This window comes from Octodon degus, unplaced genomic scaffold, assembly GCF_000260255.1.
Source record: "Octodon degus isolate 3935 unplaced genomic scaffold, OctDeg1.0 scaffold00036, whole genome shotgun sequence".
NCBI lineage: Eukaryota > Metazoa > Chordata > Mammalia > Rodentia > Octodontidae > Octodon > Octodon degus.
In genome coordinates, this window is record NW_004524612.1 from 3,591,559 (window position 1) to 3,605,936 (window position 14,378).

At 40.0% G+C, this 14,378-nt stretch overlaps 1 protein-coding gene across 2 annotated transcripts in view; it reads left to right on the top strand.

The window, feature by feature from the left end:
• Window positions 1-14,378, top strand: part of March1 (membrane associated ring-CH-type finger 1) — an 870,419-nt gene that overhangs the window by 779,651 nt on the left and 76,390 nt on the right. For both annotated transcript variants that reach the window (XM_004630613.2, XM_023714702.1), the window contains exon 5: window positions 5,473-5,552. In XM_004630613.2, coding sequence (XP_004630670.1) covers window positions 5,473-5,552 — 80 coding nt within the window. The remainder of the gene's footprint in view (window positions 1-5,472; window positions 5,553-14,378) is intronic.

Genomic DNA, 14,378 nt, shown 5'->3' on the forward strand with positions numbered 1-14,378 from the left:
TTTATTATTGTTAAAATTTTATGTGTTTTGTACGGGGTCTCACTACTCAGCTTGAACTTGTAGTGATCCTCCTGTTTCAGCTTACCCAGTGCTGGGGTTACAGGTATCCACCACCATGCCCAGTCTTGGTGGCTGGCTCAGTATGCCTGGGGGATGAGGCCAGCACAACATGGCATGCAGTACAGGGATCAAACCCATGTCCTTGCACTTGCCTAAGCAGGCACTTAGTCCCCTGAGCTATATCCATGGCCCTTGAAATTTAATTTCTATTTTAAAAATATATCTTAAAAATGTATGTATATGGGAGAGTGTATGTATATGGTATACTGCAATTGATTTATTTTAATAAATACTTTAATTGGCTTGTACATTTTATTGTAAGTGATTAATAAACACTTGTGTTGTTTCCAATTATTTGGTATTATAAACAGTGCTATCATGAACGTTCTTAGGCAGGGAATGATGGTGCATGCCTATAATCACAGCACTTGGGAGGCTGTGACAGGAGGGCCACTTTGAGTTCAAGACCAGCTTGGCCTACAAAGTGAACTTAAGCCCAGGCTGTACTGCATATTGAGAACCTATCTCAAAAAAGCAAAATAATAATAATAATATTCTCATAAAAGTACATCTTTAGGCCATTGTGAAATTGTTTTAGCAAAACTGATTTCTATGAGTATATTTTCCAACTTAAATTGCATAGACATTTCTGTTGTCTGCCAGACTGACCTCCAAATAAACAACAAAGATTTCAGTTACTCTGGGAATACAGGTCAATGTTTGGTCTTCACACCTTAGCTCCACTGGGTGGGAATTAGCAGTGAATTTTTTTTAAATTCATCTGATAAGTGAAAGTGGATAGAATAACATTCTTAACTGAATTTGCATGTTTTACCTTGAAATTGAGACCTTTTCACACATGGCTTTTGACCACTTATTATTTCATTTCTGTGTACTTACTCCTCCTATAAGATCAATAAAATTGTCTTTCTCATTTGTAAGAGGTTTCTGAAAACAAGAGCAGTTAGCTACTTGACTCTCATGTGTACAACAGATAGCATTGTAGTTTTGAGTTTTCTCTATGGTTATCCCTGGTTGCACGTAAATGTATGTCTTTCATATAAATTTTAAGGTTTTATGTTTGAAACCACCATGGTTATGTTTTTTCCTATATTAATTTTTTGTTTCATGTCATTGTAAGAAAAGAATTTCCATCCACAATATAAATCTACTCAATTATGTTTCACATACTTTTGTGGGGTTTTTTAAAATTATATTTAAATCCTTAATCCACCTAAATTTAGTGCAAGCAACAAAACAGGAATTCAGGTTTGGGTTTTGAAGTGACAAGTTGCGTCTTCCAATGCATTTATTTAATAATACCTTTTTCCACTGATTTGAAATGAAAATTTGTTTGTGCTAAGGAATGAATAGCTGGCTGTCTAGCTAACTAGTTAGAGAAATGATAGATAGATGATAGATAGATAGATAGATAGATAGATAGATAGATAGATAGATAGACAGACAGACATATAGACGGACAGACACATTTTAGGCCTTTGTTCCACTCTCATAGTGTGGCTATTCCTGTGTGTATCCCACATATTCTACTGATCTCTGCAGAATCACTTGTGCTTGCTGTTCTTCTATTCTGTGCTCCTGTGCACTTTTCCCCCCGTAGGGACTGCTCTCCCCACTGAGCCCGTCCTCACCTCCTCCAGCTTAGTTGCTAGCATGGCTGGGCCCCTCACTGCAATGCCCTCCTCTCCACCAGCCAGCTTGCCTTCCTCAGCACGCCCACTCCTGGGCTCTGTCAGGATGCATAAAACTGTCTGGACTTCTCCTGTTCATTCACACGCCTCTGCACTAAACAAGAAGTCCTGTAGGGTGGATTCTGTCTCTTTCTTCACCGTAGTATCTAAAGCCTCCTAGCCTCTAATTAGTGTTTTCTGAGAAAATGAATCAAAAACCAAACAAGCAAGGGTACGTTTTATCTCGGCTGTGTTCCACAAGAGGCCATTTTCACTCTTAATCTCACTCTTAATTTAGATGCAGCCTGGGTTGCTAGCAGTTTTCTGAGCAGATGAGCCCTCAAAAAAAAAAAAAAAACCAGCAATACATAGGAAAATTAGGAGTGAGAAAAGGGAACCACCAATAAGGGATGAGTTAATGAACTAGGGGAAGTGGGGCCTTGCTCCAGATGGGGACCTATTGAGAAATTTTGGAACTTACTGTGGAACTACTCACATCTGCTCCCTCCACAGAGTGAAGAAAATGTGGTGTGTATCCCCAGACTTCACTAAGTCCAAGGTTACAAACTCTCAGGTTACGTCTGTGTGCAGGAGCCAACAGGCACACAGGGAAGCAGAAAGGATGGGGGCAGAGAAGCTGCCATGCAGAGACCCAAAAGTGCGGAGCAGTTGCATACAGGGGAAGGCAGAGGAGGCCAAGGGCACAGGTATAGCATCTGCTACCATTGCCCACAGGCAGCCCAACTGTGTATAAACTAGAACTGAGGATGAGATATCTAAATAGTCCTTAAGGGCAACCGAACTGTTTTTTAGTCCCTTCAATGTACTAAAGTGCTATTGGCATAAATATCACTTGATTCAGTAGCATGGACCAAAACAGCCTCCAAAGGAAAGCTGTGTGCTGCACATGTTCTGTTCTCAATAATGAATAATTTTCTCACTGTAAAATATACCTTTCATCAGACACATCAGACTATAAAATCTGTTCTGTTGTGGTGACATCTTATTTCCACATCTTTGCCTGTGAGGCCTAGAGACTGTGGATATCCATTATGAGGCTCATTTTCATGGGGTGCACATCCTTAATGACATCAGTGATTTGGAGACATTTGGGGATAAACTGATTTTTATGAGAATAAGTTCCAACATACACATGACCTTTATCCGGCGCTTGCTCTGTGCAGAGCTCCCTACTAGTATCTAGGCATACAAGGAGGGAGGGCTGTACAGCCTCCAGAAACTGACTGCTCACCTCCTGTGGAACAGAAATTATGTTTTACAAAATGGATTCTGTACTTGCCCAAAAGATGCAGAAATGAATCTATTCTAAAAAAAAAAAAAAAACCAACAACAATAAAAAAATCTATTAGAAGAAGTGGGTTTGATACAGATGTTCAAAATGAACTGATGTTCAAAATAATATTTAGATAGTTAAAAGTACACAGTATTGAAGAATTGATAAGAAAAGGCAGGAAATCCAAAGCCTGCAAGCATCTGTCAGTATGAAGGACATGGTCATGCCCGGCCTTATCACGATACACCATTTCCTCTAACCTGAAACATTTTTAATATCTTCTCTACTAATTCCCATTTTCCTATTAAGGTCATCTAAAGTGTCCAAACAAACAAACAAAAAAGGTCATCTAAAGTGCTTCTCCTATATTATTTGTTAGTGACTGGTATCAATGATAAGCAACAATTCGTTGACTTTAAACAACACAAATGTGCCATCTTCTAGTTTTGGAGACCGGAAGCCAACCATGGTTCCCACAGGGCTAAAATCACAATGTCATCTGCATTCCTGCTGGAGGTCTAGGGAGGAACCCCTTTTCTGAACTTTCATGGCATCTAGAGCACCAGTGCATCCCTTGGCTCACATCCCTGCCCATTTAATTTCAAAGTATAGCATCTTCCTTCTTTCTGATCTCTACAATTACCCTCACTTATTTTCTTTCTTTCTTTCTTTCTTTCTTTCTTTCTTTCTTTCTTTCTTTCTGTCTGTCTGTCTGTCTGTCTGTCTGTCTTTCTTTCTTTCTTTCTTTTTCTTTTGTATTTAGGACAGAGTGTATAGGGTATACAGGGTCTCACTGTGTAGATCAGACTCACAGTGATCCTCCTGTTTACAGCCTCCCAAGTGCTGGGATTACAGGTACACGCCACCACGACAAGTGTCAGTTGCCATCTCAGCATGCCCCAGGGTGGGGCTGGCACAGCAGGCCTGGGGATCAAATTCCCGGCCTCTGCATCTAAGCATACACTTTAATCCATTGAGCTATTTGGCCAGCCCTTCTCATGTCTTTGTCAGATTCTAATTCTACCTCCTCCTTCTTGTTGAAGCTTCATGACTATAATCAGCCTGTCAAAATAGTCTTCCCATCCCACAATTCTCCCTTGCCTTTGTGAAACCCTTTGCCATGTAGATAAATATATCCTCAAGTCCACAGATTAAGACGTGGACCTCCTTAGAGGTCCTACCATTCAGCGTACCATACCCCCTCTTCTAATATGTTTTTCTTAGCTACTACATTAGAATTAGTTGTTCTTTCTCTGGATCACTGTGGGATGATTCCCATAGCTCTGAAATGGTAATTCTTAAATATAAAGAATCTTTCTACTTTAGTTATTTCTTTCTCTGTTGCAAGAGTGTGTCCTTTTATCTCTGCCATCATACAGCACTGAATCTGGACTCCTAATTCCACCAGCGCTGCTGTGCGAGGAACCAAATTTGGGGTACAAATCTCTGCAGTATCCAGTCAGTGAGAAGCTTCCCTAGTTTCTCAGTTTCCACAACTGTAATACAGGAATAATTAAGGCATTTGTCAATACACTTACAATATGAGTTAAATATGTAGAAATTGTCAAAACTAATGACTGGCATATAATAGTCCCTCCCAACTATAAATTTATTATTTCCTTCTTGTGAAATTGTTGTAAAGATTAGAGATGGTAGGTAAGACCACAGTACAATCACTCAGTAAATTATTCATGCTTTCTAACTTTATCTTCATGATCTGTATTAAATACAGCATTTTAAAGAAGTCAGGGTGAAGAATCTGTTACAAAGGTAGGAACCTAGTGAAAAGTGTTACCTTTGTGCTAATAAATTGAGTCATTGCAGGCTTTCATGCCCAAACTCAGTATGTAAGAGGATTAAAAATATAGAAAATCAACAGTGTTTCAGTGGATACATTTTATTGGTTATGGTGATGAAATAATAATATTAATAACTGCAATATTTTTAATATTTCAAAGTGTTTTCAAATATATTATCTCATGATGTTGCCTTGGGGCAGTGTCTCACAGTCTAATGGCTGTTTGATTACTTAGCCTTCCCAGATGATTGCCATCCTTGTCAGCCATGCCATTGTAGTCTTTACTTCCTAACCTCTTACAAGCATTACCCGATCATTTCGCAGGTAACTGGAACTTTCGCCACTCAAAAGATTATAACAAGTAAAATAGAAACTTGTCGAACTGTCTTCCCCTCCCATAAATGAAGCAACAGCAGAGTGGCACAGCATATCAGCTGTTCTAAAGTTCCTCAAATGGTTTTACTTTTGCAAAACTCACCCCTGACTTCCTATATTCTGTAAGCTGCATTATGAGCAACATGACCGGCAGCCACGTTTGCTGCAATTTTTTAAATATGTGGAAAAAAAGCAAGATATCAACCATGTATTACCTTAACCAAGATGCCAAATTATCTAACTTGTTTCTCCAGGCCAGCAGCCCCACAACAGGGACAGCTCCCAGGAGCCAGTCAAGGTTGTCTGTCTGTCCATCCACTCAGGACATCTGTAGGTAAGTGCTGAGCAAATGATCCTATTCAATATGCTTTAGACTAGTGTTTCGATTTTTGTGTTATATTCTGAGAATGTGTGGCTCATGCTTTTGCTATATCTTGCCTATAGGCAATTTACACTTGGCTTGATTGTTTCCCCCTTTGGTTCATTTTCTTCAATCGATTTTTGTTTACCAAGTTCTGGTCATACTATCATTTTCATCATGCTCTCTCTCCCCATCTTTCCATGACTTTCCTCCATTCCTGCTTCCCATCCTTTGCCTGCTGCTTTGTCTAGATCTTCCACCTTGCATGACATGTCAGAAGATGCCTTTGAGCACAGTACCCCTGTCATGGTGCTGAGTCCTGCTAAGGATTTGGGTAAGAAACTGGTAAAACAGAAGCCTAGGAGGAGAAGGATGGCCTCTGAGAGGTATGAGCATTCAGAAGAAAAGAACAAAGGGAGAAAAAATGACTTCCGCCTCCAGATCACAAGCCCCAGATGGAGGGAACTCTACAAAGATTCTTCAGATTCATCCTCCACGGATGAGAGTCATTGGATTCAGGCCAGAAGGAGAGCCCAGGTTAAATTCAGACTGTCACGAAGAAGGAGAAACAATAATAAATCAAGTTTATCTGGGTCTTCCACTCCTAAAGGAATTGAGCTTATTGATTTGGGATCCAAAGGTGAGCAGCAACAGGAGCTGATGGAGTGTGAGAGCTGCTCTTTAAATCTCTGCAGAGGCAAAGTCATAAGGTACCACGAATGCAGTGCTTCCCTGTCGAGAGGAGCCCTTGAGATGAAGAGACCCTCAAGGAAGTCGGAGGGAAACAAAGGCAGATTCTGCCTGCAAGACTCTAAGCTCTTGCACAGTGTCAGGCAAAATGAAATGAGCAAGAAAAGACTTGCAGAAACGGACTCCAGCACAGAAACAGCAGCAGTCACAGAAGGTGCCAAGCATGTGGACGACTCAGGGCTTCAGGTGCAGAGCTCGGTTCCAAAGCCTCCTGTTGCCCATGAGGATGGGTTTGACCATGTAGAAGTTTGCAGGTCAGTCACTACAGAGGAGGGCTTGATGTCAGACACATGCATTTCTTCCTGCTGTGAGTTCTCTGTGTGTTTGTGTTCTACCCTGAAAGCATAAGTTATTCACACTACTATTTTTTTCTGATTAAGACTTGAGGAAAAAAATGCAGAGGTGTTTATGAGTTTAATGACTGTGACAGAATAGAATTGGATTTCTCCCCCTGTCTGTCCAGTTGAACAACGACTTATCCTGACAAAGGCCTAACAAAACAGTTGAGTCTTGTTTTCATCCTACTTCTGAAAATAGTACTGCAGGAAATATGATTGAGAGTGTGTGGAACCTTTGATTGTTTAATGCAAATTTGGTGAACGGTTAACACCCTGACAGAAAAATATTCAAGGGTGATGGGGCTCTTTAAGGTTAGATTTTTGGGTCGTAAAAATAAAAGTCTCCTCTGTAGTGAGCTGTAATTTGTTCTTTAGTTGTCTGACTCAGCAGGGTAACTGAAGGCTGAAAACACAAAAAAAACAGGTCACAGATATATCAATGGGATGGCCAGTGCTCTCAGAAAAGGAGACTTGTTGACTCCATTGATCATCATAAGATTATAGCAGGTGGACATTTCATAACAATGAGATCATGCTTTCTTGTACTTCTTACACAGAATTATAAGTTTTCAAAATGACTTAATGTTGAAAAGAATTGTAGAGTTATCCATGTAAAAAGAAAAATAATGGCACAATTTTAATCAAAGTATATAATTTAAATTTTCATGTTATTCCAATCCTTTAAGCTGAAGTCTAGTTGAGAACAAGTGAAGGCTTCTGTTGCACAATGCTCGATTGTTTGGATTCGTTTTCATAACTGTTGAAGTTGAAAAGTGGAATCACATGACCTAGAGAAGGGGTCCTTGTCCACAGATGGCAGGAGCAAAATGAACTAAGGTGCAGATGGGTGATAGCATTAGAATGGTTTGTTTCTCTGGAAGTTCTGGAAGATGCTCATGCATAAAATTCCCATTCATTTATCCTGTCAAGCATCTCTTATGCATCAGGCTTTGTCCTAGGCATTGAGAGTATTAGAGTGCATAATATTTGGGTAATTTCAGATTTGAGTGCTTATAATCTGATGGGGAACACTGACATCAAACAATGTACTTTACAGTTCATGCATATGTTTATAATCATGGTAGTGCAATTCAGGAGCACATCACAAGAAAACTTAAGTCATTCTAGAGATCAGAGAGGAATTCTCCTGAGGAAGTAACAAGTAGACTGACACCCACAGATTGGCAGGAATTGACAAAGGAAAGAGCAAGGAAAACCATCCAGACCCACAGTGCTGCTAGCAGGAAGGCACTAAGAGGGAAGGAGCTGGCAGTCCAGGAAGCTAAGAAGCTGCTCATGTGGCCAGGATGTGGTGGTTGGGGTGGGACTGTGGAGTAGACCAGACTCTGTGGGACACACACACCAAGCTAGGGGATTTAAACAAGACTTAATAGGAAAGAGACACCACTTAATTTCTACTCTAAGATAAATGTTTTATAATCTTCTGAATATGGTTTGTGTATAGATTTGTGGATACATGACACATTTTTTTCTAGTTTAAACTGAGCCCCCCCCACCCCGTGTAAGCATCTATTGTCAGTTCCAAAATCTACTTGTAGTATGATTTAATCAAAAACTACCAGTGATGCAGCTTTAAATGTAATGGTAATGTGGGAGGGAGTAATGTTTATAATTAAAGTCTCACTAACCACTTCTCCTAACTTATAATCAGGAGGAACATTCTAAAGACAGGATATTTAACTTAGGTTTCTATTCATGCAAGTGGGATCGATGGTCCCCAGCTTTCATTTTCTCTTGGATTATAATCAAACTATACCAACTAAGTACATGCTATTAACAGCATGTTGCACTGGATACTAGATATAAAAAGTGACAAAATAATTTTTTTCTGTAAGAGGCCTATTTTCTAAGTGGGAGAAATTAAATGCACAGCTGAGAAGTTTAAGATAGGAATGCAAGAAGAGGAATAAAGCAGAAATTTTTTAAAAAGGTAAAAATGCTACGAATCCAACAGGATACAGGAATCCTTTAGGAAGATGTAGGACTAGGGCTTCAAAGGTATTTGAATTAATAGAGATGCCTGGCTGCCATTCCAGACTCTGAGCTCGGAGAGGATTCCATTAATCCAGACAGGCTAAGGAGACTACATTTAACAAATATTTATGAATTTGTGTAGCTAGGTCAGAAGGTTTACATCTGCTGATAATAACTAACTTCTTGAATCACTTGGAAGAAACATTAGATCATTCCAAGTTGCTTAATTCTAATGTATAAGCTTGTGTTCATTTATAGTTTCATTGAACTCTTTGGGTTCCAAACATTTGCCATAAAAGCTGAAGGCAAGTTGGAAAGATTGTGCTTCATTCAATCCACCTTCAATCAGAGGATATATGATGGTCTCTCTTATTCATCAAGGTTCTGTATAATATTCCTTTAAGAATGCAATGCACAGTGTTCTAAGTGTCTACCTGGCAAGCACAAGGACCCAGGTTCGATCCCCGGTACCACATGCTGCGCCAGCCTTGGAAACCTGGGAGTACCAAGCCAGCCCCAGAAACTGGGTGTGGTAATGCACACCTATAATCCCAGTGCTGGGGAGCTGGGGTTGCTGAGACAGGAGGATCACTATGAGTCTGAGATATGTAGCAAGACACTGTACACAAAAGATGTTTTTTAAAATTTGTTAGAATAATGCAATGGGTTCCCCCACAAAAGCAACAACAAAAACCACACATTTGAAAAGTCTTTACTAAATAAAATATGTCTGACCAAGAGTCATATATGGAACAGTCACAGTATGTCAGGAGATGTGCTGAGAATGAAAACTAAAGGGCTGGGAAGATAACTCAGCAGTCTAATCATCTGCCTGGCAAGCACAAGGACTCGAGTTCTGATCTCTGGTACCACATGCCCTGTCTACCCAGAAACCAGGCATGGTGGTACACACCTATAATCCCAGCACTGGAGAGGCTGAGACAGGAGAATCACTACAAGTCAAAGCTGTACAAGAGACCCTGTATCAAATAAATAAATAATGTTTTTTAAAGAAAGATAAATTTAGGAGCCATAGGTGGAAGCACTCTTCCATGCAATCAACAGGAGGCATGATAACAGGCAATGGAGTGTCTTGGCATTCCACCATGTCAATAGGAACAACCTCTGTGGCTGGATTTGCTCCAGCTACAAGACAAGGGTGTCAAGGATGACTCCAAACCTTGAAACTTGGGAGGCAGGAAATGCTAATGCTGTTGACAGACACAAGAGAGGTCAGGGGCTGGCTGCTGGAGGAGGGATGATGAGTTTCATTGTAAGTGGGTTGTTTGTGATTACAATGGCATTCTAGTGTCAGCAGTCCAGCAGACAATATGACAAATGTTGTTGAAACAGAGGAGAGTACTCTGAGTCAAGGCTGTATAATTCTTCGTGAATTTTACAAGCATGACACCAAACGCTTGTATGTGTATCATCGCTTTTGCTACCATGAGGCATTGACAGAGTAGAGCTGGTAAGCAGGAGAAATCCTCTCAAGGTCAGGGAGAACAGAGAGATTTGGTAATCACTCTCAGAGAGGTAACAACAATCTGTGACAACTAAATTAAATCTCTGCAAGACATCATAAGTAGCAGAAAAGCCATGTAGTAGCTGCAGTACAGGCACCAGGGTCCTTCACACAGGGAGGAAGATGACCATGAGAGAAGCAGTCATTGCCTGTGAACTTGTACCCCTGCTGCTTCAGGCCTGCATAGGCAGGAGCAGGCTCAGCCACAACCACAAAGCAGAAGAGCCCACAGAGCCCTTCCTCCTTTTCTGTTCCTGGCACCTAGTCCCCACATGAGCACTATATCCTCTTTCACACCCGCATCTCAGCCTGATCTAGAAAACGGGTCTGTAAGAGTCAATTATAGCTTGGGCTTGCATTCACCTTTTATTGTACCCATGGTTAAGTATGGCTAGAAAGTCTTTACTTTTTAAACATAAGATCATCTCACATTAGCCCTTCATTGAAACTTTTCAGTAAGCTCAGAAATGCCTTCAATGAAAGGCTCACAATCTGTAATATGATTTGTAAATCCTGCATGAGCACTTGATCAGAGTTAGTTCTCAAGCTTCATCACCCTTCATTAACAATGGCCTATCGATGCCATTCTGCTTCCAGTTCCCAGAAAGTGTCCAGTTCTCTTCCTTTCCTGATGTAGGTTGAAATCACACTGTCCCTTCTGACCCTCACCAGACTGGTTCTTAGTTGTTCTCTCTCAGTTTAAATAACATTTCTTCTGGAAACTGGCTTGACCTCCCTAACCAACACTCAGGCTCCCAGGTAGTCACTTCCATGACATGATTTTAATTGCTAAAATACAACAAATTTTCCCATTAACTGTCAGACTTGTTCATTACCATATCTGAAACAATTAGAACATCACATGCTCAAATGATAGTTACTGGATGTATTTTAGGAGAAATATCCTTTTCTAATGTGTTCATGCATACTATGTTAAATCCCAGCACTGTGTGTTGGATTGCTTCTCCTGGTTGTAGAACAAACTGGTAAAGGACATTGTAATCCCATGGTTCCTAGTAGACATCATCAGCTAGAGACTTGTTACATTACTGGTCAACCCTATAGTGTCCCTTCCACTGAAGTTAGGCTCATGGACTATTATTTCTAAAATGGTCCCAGGTGACTGATATAAGCACAAGACTTTGAGAAAAACTGTTCTTTGCCACAAATTCATTCCATTCTTTGGGTGGGAAGAAGAAACAACCCACAGGGAGAGTTTGGAAGCTAAATTGTGAATAGTTTTCTATTCCCTGGAATGCTGACATATAACATAGCTAGATTACTTTCCTGCATTTTATACAAGTATAGTGTGTGTCGTGTCACTAAAGCTTAGACTCACACAGAACTGTCTTTACCAGGAACCCAGTTGTCATGATTTGGCTCTTGCTTCCACCCAAACCCACTTCCTCCTCCCAGCCACCCCCATGCCTATTGGTGAGTCCACAAATTCTCTGAATTTTCAGTTTTTGATTCTTGTTCCTGCTACACTGGATATGGCCAGTCTCCAGCAAAGTTCTGTCCTTTTTCTTCTCAAGGAGTTGCTTCTGATTTGGGCCTCTTTCTCATTTTTGCCATTCTACTGTAGCCCTTCCTGACATTTTGTGTCTGTCTTCATATCTTCCCATTAACCTCCTACTTGTTTTAGTCAGAGCTTCCCAATCAGAAACACACTCACATGAGTTTTCGTAAGAAAGGGATTATTCACTACAGAAATTGTAAAGGCAGGGAGACAGATGGCCACAGGGACTCTAGAAATTCAAACAATGTGGGCCTCTCACTCTCAGGCTTTTGGGTGTTGTCATTTTCTCCAACTGTGGACAAGCTTTCTCTACATAAAAGGCAGAAGAAATAGTATGGGCAGAGATAGCTTCAGGCTTACACTTTATGAGCACTAGCCTAAAAGAAGTGAGAAACTTCTCTCAAGCACTTACACATAAAATTCTGCAGAAGAAATATAAGTAGCCTGCCCTGGATCATACTTATCCTTGAGTGGGTCCCTCTCACTCTCTCACCCAGGCACAGGACGTGATGTGTGAGGCAAAACTTGGGTAGGGAGGTCACACTTAAATGCAGCCATCAATAACTCTGCTAGAATCTTATGAATTAGAGAAAGTACACTTAAGCAAAAAGGTGACTTCAGGGCCAGAAGAACAGTAAAAGAATTATGAACAAAGAGGGGAAAGAAAACAGTCAGGATCAACTGTACCACAATCAAATACTATTCCTGCTCATAAATGTCTTTCCTCTTCAAATGCTCAGACCTAAGCATGCTTCAATATTCATATTATCTTCAGCTTCCTTGAAACTTTTCCAAGTTGTTTTATCCTTTTCATTGATCGTTTCTTTCTTGGAATTACTATAATACTCATCATGACTATCATGTATCTAGTATTCAACTGTTCTCTAAATTCAGGTGTCTCCATTCTCTTCTCTCTGAGAACATAAGAGAATATAAAATGGAATGTGAAGTATATATGAAATGGATCTTTTTACCCATCATCAAATTTTTCCAGTAATTTTTTTCATCTACTAGTTTACTGAACAGCTTTTTATTGAGAATTTCCTTGGTGTGCAGGCAATGTCTTAGAAGCTGGAAATTCAGCAGGAAAGCTCATAATGTCTAACCTTTTATTAACTTACATTCTAATAGGTAAGACAAATGATTAAGAACATAAATATTAAGAAAAAAATACATGAACAAAGCTAAAGGAATACATTACATCTAGTAGAATGAACTGAATTCTCTTGTGGAAGCAATCACCATGCAGAAATTCGAAGAAGTAGGAGTAAATTACCGACAGGGATGGAGTAACTTTTTTCACTAAAAGAATATGGCTTGTTAAAATGCATGGAAATGATGGGGAGATTTTGAGCAGATCTACTCAGTGTGACTGAGCAAAAGAAAGGGAGTGGGCACCCACAAATGCACTGCCAACTATGGTGACAAGTTTGGGCATAGAGAGCTTCTGCATGCTTTGGAGCCAAAGGGTGGCGTTTTCTATTTTGTGCTGTAGAAAATCACTCGATCTGTGTTTGAAAACACTTAAGTGGGGCAAGTCTGAAATCAAAGGAATACAAGTAGATTCACATGACTGCCTCCTGCTGACAATGGAAATGAAAATAGAAAGAGGTAGATGGATTTTTTAAAAAATATTTTAGAAGTAAAACAAGCAAGACTGGATGATACACCATATATGTTTCTGCTCTAAAGTTCCTAATTTAGAAAATAGTAATTTGGTGACATTTGCTTTTGCAGGAAAACTCTTCTTGAGAGGAGGAAATAAAAGAAGATGAGTGCAATTTTGAATATAATAGTTTTAGGTACTAAAAAAGTATCCAAATGGAGATATCTAAGAGGCAGGTACATGTAAGAGTCTAGAGTTCCAAAGACATATCTCAATTTGGAATCAATAGGGAATCCTAACATGTATAGCTAGTGATTACCAAGTTCTCCCATAGAAAAATTATAAACTGAGAAGAGCACTTGAGGGAGTCAAAACAGCAACATTTAATAGCCTAAAGTGAGGAAAAAAGCTGGGGTTGGGGTGGCTTGAAAGATAACAATCAGGGCCAGCGAGCTAGCACAACAGACTAAAATGCCTGCTTAGGCAAGCACAGGGATTCTGTTTCCATCACGTCATGCTGGGCTAGCCTCCAGGGCAGGCAGAGCTGGCCAGAGTCTAGACATAGTGCCGTATCCCAGTGCTGGGGAGACTGAAAACGGGAGGATCACCATGCTTCCAAGCTGCGTAGTGAGACCCTGCAACAACCAAATACATTTTTTAAAAAATGACAATCAAAGAGCTTTAATAAGGAAGGAGAGAGTTTGCTAGGCTGAGAGCAAGAAGAATTTGGAAGCCATTTTTGGTTTATGACTCAATTTAGAGGACCCTTGAGCTCAGAAAAAGAGAACAGAGATACTATAAAGCTAAGAAGATGAACTATTAAGTTCCACAAAGAAGGTGGGAAAGGATATGATGCAAAGTGGAGGATTTGGCCATAACAATGGAAATTGACATGTCCGTCCATTTATAAAAGTATGAAAGGAAATAATAGATGTTGAGAGAGGAGAGACAGAGAGAGATCTCATTGATTGTGATATCAAACATTCAGAGAAATTCAAATTTTCAGATACAAAGCAAAACCTTTTTAACTCAATACCAAGTATTATTTGTAATTTCTCAAAACTTC